Genomic DNA, 11,017 nt, shown 5'->3' on the forward strand with positions numbered 1-11,017 from the left:
ACCAGCAGCAGACTTCCCTGGTGAGCAGTAGCTTTACTACAGTGATCTAATGAGGAACTAGAGTGCTACCATTCAGAATTTATGGCAAATGTGTCACATCTGAATGCCTTCTTGATGGAACCAAAGTAAACAAGCATTGAAAATGCAATGGGCCTCGCCCTCGTTTAAGTTAAAGCAATTCTGTTTGTAATTAGGTGGCTTTTTAGCTTTGCTTTTATTAGTGTTTTTCAAAATTTCATGTAAATAACATGCATATCTGTATATGTATGCATGCATTTATATTTGTATTTATATAGATATGCAGATTATATATATGTTTATATATGTATGTATATACATATATATACACATACATATATATAAATGCATATATGTGCATATGTGTGCGTGTAGAGAGAGGTAGAGAGGTAGAGATGTAGAGGTAGAGAGGTAGAGGTAGAGAGGTAGAGGTAGAGAGGTAGAGGTAGAGAAGTAGAGGTAGAGAGGTAGAGGTAGAGAGGTAGAGAGTAGTAGAGAGAGAGGTAGAGAAAGGTAGAGAGGTAGAGAGTAGAGGATGAGTAATAGAGAGTAGAGAGTAGAGAGAGAGTAGTAGAGAGAGTAGTAGAGAGTAGTAGAGAGAGTAGCAGAGAGTGAGTAGGAGAGAGTAGTAGTGAGTAGTAGAGAGTGAGTAGTAGAGAGTAGTAGCGAGTGAGAAGTAGAGAGTAGTAGAGAGTGAGTAGTAGAGGGAGTAGTAGAGAGTAGTAGAGAGTGAGTAGTAGAAGGAGTAGTAGAGAGTGAGTAGTAGAGAGTAGTAGAGAGTGAGTAGTGGAGACTGAGTAGCAGAGAGAGAGAGTAGTAGAGAATGAGTAGTAGAGTGAGTAGTAGAGAGTAGTAGAGAGTGAGTAGTAGAGAGTAGTAGAGAGTGAGTAGTAGAGAGTAGTAGAGAGAGAGTAGTAGAGAGTGAGTAGTAGAGAGTGAGTAGTAGAGAGTAAGTAGTAGAGAGAGAGTAGTAGAGAGAGTGAGTAGTAGAGAGTAGTAGAGAGAGTAGTAGAGAGTAGTACAGAGTGAGTAGTAGAGAGTGATTAGTAGAGAGTAGTGGAGAAGTAGAGAGTGAGTAGTAGAGAGTAGTAGAGAGTGAGTAGTAGAGTGAGTAGTAGGGAGTAGTAGGGAGTAGTAGAGATTGAGTAGTAGAGTGAGTAGTAGAGTGAGTAGTAGAGAGCAAGTAGTAGAGAGTGTGTAGTAGAGAGAGAGTAGTAGAGAGAGAGTAGTAGAGAGTAGTAGAGGGTGAGTAGTAGAGAGTGAGCAGTAGAGAGAGTAGTAGAGAGTAGTAGAGAGGTAGAGAGTGAGTAGTAGAGAGTGAGTAGTAGAGAGTGAGTAGAAGAGAGTAGTAGAAAGTGAGTAGCAGAGAGAGTAGTAGAGAGTAGTAGAGAGTAGTAGAGTGAGTAGTAGAGAGAGAGTAGTAGAGAGAGAGAGTAGTAGAGAGTGAGTGGTAGAGAGTAGTAGATTGAGTAGTAGAGTGAGTAGTAGAGAGAGTAGTAGAGTGAGTAGTTGAGAGTGAGTAGTAGAGAGTAGTAGAGAGTAGTAGAGAGTAGTAGAGAGTGAGTAGTAGAGAGTGAGTAGTAGAGAGACTAGTAGAGAGGGAGTAGAAGAGAGGGAGTAGGAGAGAGGGAGTAGTAGAGAGAGTAGTAGAGAGAGAGTAGTAGAGAGTGAGTAGTAGAGTAGTAGAGAGTGAGTGGTAGAGAGTAGTAGAGAGTGAGTAGTAGAGAGTGAGTAGTAGAGAGTAGTAGAAAGTGAGTAGTAGAGAGTGAGTAGTAGAAAGTAGTAGCGAGTGAGTAGTAGAGAGTGAGTAGTTTAATTTAAAAGGAACACAATGAGGAGGTTCATTTTGCCATAGAAATTATGATTAGTGAGGAAAAAAGAAAAATTAGGGCACATTTTGAGTGACTTATCAAATCCTCTTCTATTTCATTAAAAAATTCTGACATGCAGACTGAAACATGCACTTTCAATACCAGCAGCAGACTTCCCTGGTGAGCAGTAGCTTTACTACAGTGATCTAATGAGCAACTAGAGTGCTACCATTCAGAATTTATGGAAAATGTGGGACACATCTGAATGCCTTCTTGATGGAGTCAAAGTAAACAAGCATTGAAAATGCAATAGGTCTCGCCCTCGTTTAAGTTAAAGCAATTCTGTTTGTAATTAGGTGGCTTTTTAGCTTTGCTTGTATTAGAGTTTTTCAAACTTTCATGTACATACCATGCATATGTATGCATATATGTATATGTTTGCATGAATTTATATTTATATAGATATGCAGATTATATTTATATGTTTATATATTCACTGAAAAAACCATAGGTTTCACACACGTTATAGTTACGAATTAGCATTTAAAAAACCTTGCAAATTCACTTAAAAAACCATAGGTTTCACACATGTTATAGTTAGCTGGACATTTCACTCGTAAAAAACCAATGAAATTCCCCCGTTATAGTTAGTGCAGGCAACTATAGCTCACGCGACCGCAATCCTCTGCTGATGACGTCAGATATTACATCACTGTATTTAGACACTTATTTACCCATGTCTTCTTCCATTAATCTTTAGCTATACATATATTACAAATATTTATTTTTCATAAAGACACATATGTCATCAGTGATGTAATATCTGACGTCATCAGCAGAGGATTGCGGTCGCGTGAGTTATAGTTGCCTGCACTAACTATAACGGGGGAATTTCATATGGTTTTTTACGAGTGAAATGTCCAGCTAACTATAACATGTGTGAAACCTATGGTTTTTTAAGTGAATATATATATACATATATATATATATATATATATATATATATATATATATATATATATATATATATATATATATATATATATATATATATATATATATATATTACCTACTGGCGGTCGCCAGTAGGTAGTTATAGTTAGGACCACGTTTCCATAGGAAAACCTCAACATTCTATTTTGAATAACTTTGGCGCCGGTCGACGAATCCTCGCGAATTTCTCAAAATAGGTGGGGCGCTACGCTCCGCTCCCACCCTGAAAGTCTCGGGGGGATTCGTCAAGCGGGGGCTGAGATAAAAGGGGGGTCCCAAAACGCGTTTTTCCCATGCATTTTTCCATAGGACCTTTAGAACGAGCTACAGCCCGAACGGCTGAACAGAATTACTAGAAATTTGGCAGAGAGGTAGTCCCTAGGTCAAGGAAGTGCCTTTTGTAGGTTTGGTGTAAATCTGTTCAGTAGATTCTGAGAAAATAGCCTTTAAATCAATATATATATCTGAGCCCGCTTACGGTACGCTTACCGTATGCTTACCGTACGCTTACCGTAAGCTTACGGTGGCGTGCGCGAGCGCGATTCTGATTGGCTCTTAGATCTTAGTAAACATTCGAATCGGCCGAAACCAGGAAGCGGCGTCCGCCATTTTGTCTCTCGCACTGAGTGTTGTTTATCAAACATGATGGCCAAAAACATGTTACGGGGCTGTTTTGACAACTCCCTCCCACATAGTCATGTTGAGGGAGTCCCCAAACATCCCCCAAGAGCAAAAACGGTTTTATTTTTTTTTCGGCAATTTCGCGGGGTACGCTTACCGTACGCTTACCGTACGCTTACCGTAAGCTTACCGTACGCTTACGGTAAAAAAATAAAAATAAAAAAAACACTATCCACACTTACCCCACCCCCTGTGCTTTTGGTGGCCGCAGGCCACCAAATGTGCAGGGCTTATTAATAGAGAAAAAAAACGTAATTTTGGCAACATGAAATTATAAAATCGAAATAAAAAAAACACTATCCACATTGACCTCACCCCCTGTGCTTTTGGTGGCCGAAGGCCACCAAATGTACAGGGCTTATTAAAGTTGATAAAAACCGTGCACGGAACGAACTGCGTTAAGTGGGCGCGCACGCCACGAATGGCGTAAAGTCACTTAGCATTTAAAAAACCGTACAAATTCACTGAAAAAACCATAGGTTTCACACACGTTATAGTTAGGAATTAGCATTTAAAAAACCTTGCAAATTCACTGAAAAAACCATAGGTTTCACACATGTTATAGTTAGCGGAAATTTTACTGATAAAAAACCAATGAAATTGCCCCGTTATAGTTAGTGCTGGCAACTATAACTCACGCGACCGCAATCTTCTGCTGATGACATATGTGTCTTTATGAAAAAAAAATATTTGTAATATATATATAGCTAAAAATTTATGGAAGAAGACATGGGCAAATAAGTGTCTAAATACAGTATTAGCATCAGCAGAGGATTGCGGTCGCGTGAGTTATAGTTTCCTGCACTAACTATAACGGGGCAATTTCATTGGTTTTTTATCAGTAAAATTTCCGCTAACTATAACATGTGTGAAACCTATGGTTTTTTCAGTGAATTTGCAAGGTTTTTTAAATGCTAATTCCTAACTATAACGTGTGTGAAACCTATGGTTTTTTCAGTGAATATATATATATATATATATATATATATATATATATATATATATATTCAGGAAAGCGCCAAACATGTTTCGGGCAAAAGCGTCCTTGATCACTGGCAACAGAAGACGGACAGCAGCAAATGGTGGGATACACGCCTCATTTATTTTGATAAGTTCCCGCCCCAGTGGGCGTTGAGGTCTCGCCTCATCGGTGTATGCAGAATTGCATGCTGGTTTACGTAGTCCCGCTCATTAATAAATACAAGTGGGTGCTGCTGGACGCCACCCGTTAAATCAATGTTCACCCCAATGGGTTTGATGAAGGTTAAAAACTGGCTCATCCGCCAATAACAGAGTCGGTCGCAGTTGGGTACTCCCCGGTCCTGCCGGGTCACCATGTAAGACAACCCTGGATCCGCTGTATCTGCGGCGGGGCCTTTCCGCGACTGAACAGGCCGCCAAACATAATCAGGAAAAGGTTGCCCTCTGAGGAAAGGCCGCCCCCGGGGAGTTAACACCTCCTTCATGAGGACAGCAGATGAGCCTACCTCCCCCTCCAAACAAGCGCCAAACATGTTTCGGACAAAAGCATCCTTGATCCTTGGCAACAGAAGAAGGACAGCAGCAAATGGTGGGATACACGCCTCATTTATTTTGATAAGTTCCCGCCCCAGTGGGCGTTGAGGTCTCGCCTCATCGGCGTATGCAGAATTGCATGCTGGTTTACGTAGTCCCGCTCATTAATAAATCCAAGTGGGTGCTGCTGGACGCCACCCGTTAAATCAATGTTCACCCCAATGGGTTTGATGAAGGTTAAAAACTGGCTCATCTGCCAATAACTCTTTTGGCCGAAACATATTTGGCGCTTGTTTGGAGGGGGGGGCTGGCTCATCTGCTGTCCTCACGAAGGAGGTGTTAACTCCACGGGTACGGCCTTTCCTCAGAGGGCAACCTTTTCTTGATTATATATATTTATATATATATATATATTATCTACTGGCGGTCGCCAGTAGATAGTTATAGTTAGGACTGTGTTTCCATAGGAAATCTGAAAGTTCTATTTTGAATAACTTTGGCGCCGGTTGACGAATCTTCGCGAAATTTTCAAAACTAATGGGGCGCTCCGCTCAGCTCCTACCCTGAAATTCTCGGGGTGATTCATCAAGCGGGGGCCCAAAACATGTTTTCCCCATGCATTTTTCCATAGGACCTTTAGTCGAAGGTACAGCCCGAACGGCTGCACAGAATTACTTGAAATTTGGCAGAGAGGTAGTCCTCAGGTCAGGGAAGTGCCTTTTGCATATATGGAGTCAATCTGTTCAGTAGTTCCTGAGAAAATTGCATTTAAAAGCACATACATATCTATAGCCGCGCACCGTGCGCGCACGGTGGCGTGCACCCTAACGTGCGCCAGCGTAATTCTGATTGGTGGTTACATGTCAGTCAACGTTCGAATCGGTCGAAATCAGGAAGTGTTGACCGCCATTTTGTTTGTTATCAGTGCGAGAGTGGAAAAGGAAGGTGGAGAACGTGAAAAGGGGACAGGGTAGAGAGTTCCTGACCCCCTAGCCTTTGTCAGGGGGTCCCTGAAGGACCCCGAAGGCAGAAAAAAACATTTACACTTTTTTTTTTTTTAAATCACGGTGAAAAACCATCAAAAAATAAATAAAAATGTAATACGTAGTTTATTGTAAAATAAATATATAAAAAAAATAATAATACATACATAACTTAGCATTTAAAAAAACGTACAAATTCACAGAAAAAACCATAGGTTTCACACATGTTATAGTTAGGAATTAGCATTTAAAAAACCTTGCAAATTCACTTAAAAAACCATAGGTTTCACACATGTTATAGTTAGGTGGATATTTCACTCGTAAAAAACCAATGAAATTCCCCCGTTATAGTTAGTTCAGATAACTATAATTCGCGCGACCGCCACTCTATCACAAGGATGATGTCATCAGTGATGTCATGAGTGATGCCAGTGACCATGTCATGAGTGATGTAATATGTGACATCATGAGCAGGATTGCGGACGCTCGAGTTATAGTTATCTGAACTAACTATAACGGGGGAATTTCATTGGTTTTTTACGAGTGAAATATCCACCTAACTATAACATGTGTGAAACCTATGGTTTTTTAAGTGAATATATATATATATATACATATGTATATATATCCAAGCTCCAAAGTACCCAACGTACAAGGAGCACTCGAACGGCAACATGCTCATGAGGAGCCTTTATGGTATACAATCCACCGGCAGAACGATAACTTTAAGCAGTTCAATATACCATGGATGCCTGACGCGTTTCGAAGTGTCCCCACTTCTCTTCAGAGGCTTTGGCAATTGAAGGCGCATAGGACACGGCCCTCATCATTTAAATGCTCCGATGCATGCCCTGGATGGGACGCTCTGCTGCGACTAGCAGAGCATTATGGGCCTTGTAGTGTCCTTTGTCTCCAGATGGAGCGCGCAATGTTGCTGCTGTGACATTCATAGCCCCCAGATGGGCCTCGGTGTGCTGGTGGATATGCTAAATCCGTTGCTGCCCCACAAAGTTGGCCTGCTCGATAACAGACCGCGTGGCCCCCAAATCCTGGGGTGGTGCTCCTTCGCGGCAGGGTGTGCCGCGTATTTATCCAAGCTCCAAAGTACCCAACGTACAAGGAGCACTCGAACAGCAACATGCTCATGAAGAGCCTTTATGGTATACAATCCGCCGGCAGAACGATAACTTTAAGCAGTTCAATTTACCATGGATGCCTGACGTGTTTCGAAGTGTCCCCACTTCTCTTCAGAGGCTTTGGCAATTGAAGGCGCATAGGACACGGCCCTCATCATTTAAATGCTCCGATGCATGCCCTGGATGGGACGCTCTGCTGCGACTAGCTGAGCATTATGGGCCTTGTAGTGTCCTTTGTCTCCAGATGGAGTGCGCAATGTTGCTGCTGCGACATTCATAGCCCCCAGATGGGCCTCGGTGTGCCGGTGGATATGCTAAATCCGTTGCTGCCCCACGAAGTCGGCCTGCTCGATAACAAACCGCGTGGCCCCCAAATCCTGGGGTGGTGCTCCTTCGCGGCAGGGTGTGCCGCGTATTTATCCAAGCTCCAAAGTACCCAACGTACAAGGAGCACTCGAACGGCAACATACTCATGAAGAGCCTTTATGGTATACAATCCGCCGGCAGAACGATAACTTTAAGCAGTTCAATTTACCATGGATGCCTGACGCGTTTCGAAGTGTCCCCACTTCTCTTTAGAGGCTTTGGCAATTGAAGGCACATAGGACACGGCCCTCATCATTTAAATGCTCCGATGCATGCCCTGGATGGGACGCTCTGCTGCGACATAAGTTGTGTTGCAATATAAATTTTACTCTTTACAGTTATTTTTAAATATTTGTATAACTGTAATTATTTATGCAATAATTGTAACCATGCCCTTTATCTCTAGGTGTAGAGATAAAAATGAAGCATTAGCTTTAATGAATATGCTTTCTCTATCTATGGAATGGGTAAACCACGTGTGTATGCACTTAGCACTTTAAAAATGCAAATGTTCTCTGCAGACGCGTCATGTGATCAAGGCCTGCTGAGGCCAAAACGCGTCCTGGGGGTGGTGTAAGGGCGACAATCAATACTTAACTGCACCAGGAAAACTTGGAGTTCGCATTAGTTTTTTCTACGGATAGCAGGATTGCTTTAAAATGAAGGTCGGAAGTAATATTGGTACCAAGACGGCTTCCTCGGTAACTGCGAATCCCCTCCTTGATTGGGCCGTGTGGCAGGAAGCTCCATCCGACCTCTGCCGGAAACGTGCCACGTCTCACAAAGAGAGAACAGCCGCACCAGCCCCAGGACAGCAAACACTCCCACCAACAGTGAAAGCGACGGAACCCATGTCGGAGAACACGAGAAACGCCAACTGCACGAAAGGTAGGGAATGACTGATAGTCCAGTCCGGAGGTGCGCATGCAACGAGCAAAAGCATCAACTGAGGCTCGTACACAAGTAAAAGTGCCCAAAGTAACACAATGACCGCCGACGCCACACGGAGTAGGGAAGCAGCTGCTAATGAAATGTTTAAAGACTCCCCCAGTGCGGACTAACAAGTCAGTATGAAAACATGTTCGACACAGGTAGGAGGTTCAAACGTAAGGGACATGTTTAAAAGACTAGAAAAGCTCATGAAGAGCGAACAAGCCAAATTGTAGGAACACAAATCGCTCCACAGATACCTAGAGGTTGGCAGAATATCGAGGGGCCTAAAGATCATGATAGCACCGTGCTATGAAAATCCTGATCCAAGGACACTAAGTGAATGGGCTGAGTGTAATCTAGACTCTTCAAGAAAACGTGCACAAATCTTGGTCAAATATGCAGAAAGCGACCGGGTTGAGTTGCAAAAAAAGATTAAATTTAAAAAACGTAACTATCGAATATCACATGCTTGCAGAAGATATAGGGCCATATGTAGGCAAAAACCAAATTGCGAGTTCTTAATAGCGATTTTTACCGAATCGCTATTAAGAACTCTCAAAATCCGATGTAGTTAAAAGATTGCTAAAAGTTAGCGATTCGGTAATAATCGCAAAAATAATACCGAATCCGCATTACCGAATTGGTATTTGCGAAATCGCAATTTCAAAAAATTGCAAATTAGCGAATCGGCAAAACGGGTGCAGCCTGATGACCTCACAACCAGAAAGTGGCCTGACACATGCTGTTTCACTGAGCCTGAAGCTGTGGGAGAGGCAGGGAGCAGGACCACAGACCCAGGAGCTGCACAGTAACCCCCAAGCAGACACCAAAAAACAAGCATGGACACACAGGAGAAGGGAAAGCAGCACGCAGCGAGGAAGAGAAAACACAAATTCTCAGAGAAGGAGTTGGAGGTCCTAATTGAGGAGGTGGTAAATGACCACGACCAGTTGTTTGACAAGTACTCTTTGCATGTTCCAGAATCTCAGAAACAGAAGATCTGGCTTGTAATACAGGGAAAAATCAATGCCATTGGTGTCACCCAGCGCTCCATCAACAAACTGAACATGTGCTGGTATGACCTCCGCAAACGTGCCAAGGAGAGGGTGGCTGACAGTCTCAAACAAGCCAATCAGACAGGTGGTGGAACATCCACTGCACCAGTAGCAACACCCCAGGAAGAATTGGTGGAGTCCACCCTCCAGACAGAGAGCATCATTGGCATTGGAGACGCAGACAGCTCAGCAAGAGAAAACAACAGACAAGGTAAGAAGCATGCACAGCATGCTGTGCCCCCCCCCCCCCAAGCCCTAATCCCCAATAAGCAAGTATGAATCCCACTCCAGTCCATGATCTGCTAACAACCAGCAACGCATCTTGGGAGATGTAGTCCTAATTAACACATAGCATACCAGTTGGTCCACTGAACCCAAGTGCATGTGACCCACATCAGTAAATAAGCAAGCTGGGGACTGTCAGTTTGAATGGCAAACATGTAATTTAATGAAACAGAAACGCTGCAAGGCAAGTCAGTAAATGGACATTCTGTATCCACAGGCGAACCTGCGCCACAGACTGCTGAGAGGGAGACATAAGAGGCACCTAGGGAACACAACACTCAGGATGAGGAGGTCCTGTCACCTGCAGATGTCACACCACCACCACCACCAGTGAGACGCAGGAGGTATACAGTGGGTAGCCTTCAGGAGATGGAGGGGTCAGAGGAGGAGAGCACGGGAGCCCCACAGACCATGCAGGAAGAGGCAGAACAGACCCCAGAGACTCAGTCACCCATGGAGCGTTGCCACACAAGTGCCTGACGACGCAGACCAAGGGCACACAGTCCAGATGCACAGGGTGAAGAATCCAGTGTATTTGCAGGTCTGGAGGGAAACATGTTGAAGGTGCAGCGGCTGCAAGGGAAGACAATGCGGTCAATGCAACGCCAGAGGTGGCCATGAACAAACACATGAGGGACATGAAGGAGGGCATATATGGTCTGAACAACACCGTTGCTGAGGGCATGGAGGACATGGCTAAGGCTGTTGTGCAGCACAATGGACATTGAACGTGGGGCAAGGCGCAGGGAGAAACGGCGCATGGAAGGGTACACAAAGGCAGTGAACCGGCTATGCAATGCCATCTCTGTCCTTAGCAGACGCTCAGTGGCCATGCAGTTGGAGATGGCCCACTGCAGCTGTGATGTCGCTAGGGGGTTGGTTAGTGTCACCACTGCGTTGGAAGAGCTCCAGACAACACACATCGCTGCCACAGGGTCTGGGGATGGTGGTGAAAGTGAGGAGGTAGCAAGCCACAGCAGCATCACTCCACCAATAGCAAAGTCCAGGGGGCGCAGTGCAAGGCAAGGTCCAGCCACAGGACAGTCCTCTAGGGAGGGCAGTGTGCAGAGTGAGCGGAGCAGTGCTGTGCGTGGCCGCAGGAAATGAAGCCATGCTTCAGCTGACATTGGGAGAAGGGTAAACTAACCCATGTAACCAAATGATAAGGGATGACAATGAGCATGCAGTGTATCAATCCCATGCTGGGATTGTTGAGGCACTGAGAGGCCAATATGGTGCGA

General features: G+C 44.1%; 1 protein-coding gene across 1 annotated transcript; it reads left to right on the forward strand.

Moving 5' to 3' along the window:
- Window positions 1-9,275: 9,275 nt before the first annotated feature.
- Window positions 9,276-10,031, forward strand: LOC146870684 (nuclear apoptosis-inducing factor 1-like). The gene is made up of 2 exons (XM_085643462.1): window positions 9,276-9,702; window positions 9,949-10,031. Exons 1-2 carry the CDS (start codon window positions 9,276-9,278, stop codon window positions 10,029-10,031), a joined length of 510 nt encoding a protein of 169 aa, XP_085499588.1.
- The last annotated feature ends 986 nt before the right edge of the window (window positions 10,032-11,017 follow it).

This window comes from Triturus cristatus, chromosome 1_1 (genome assembly GCF_964204655.1).
Source record: "Triturus cristatus chromosome 1_1, aTriCri1.1, whole genome shotgun sequence".
Classification (NCBI taxonomy): Eukaryota; Metazoa; Chordata; class Amphibia; order Caudata; family Salamandridae; genus Triturus; species Triturus cristatus.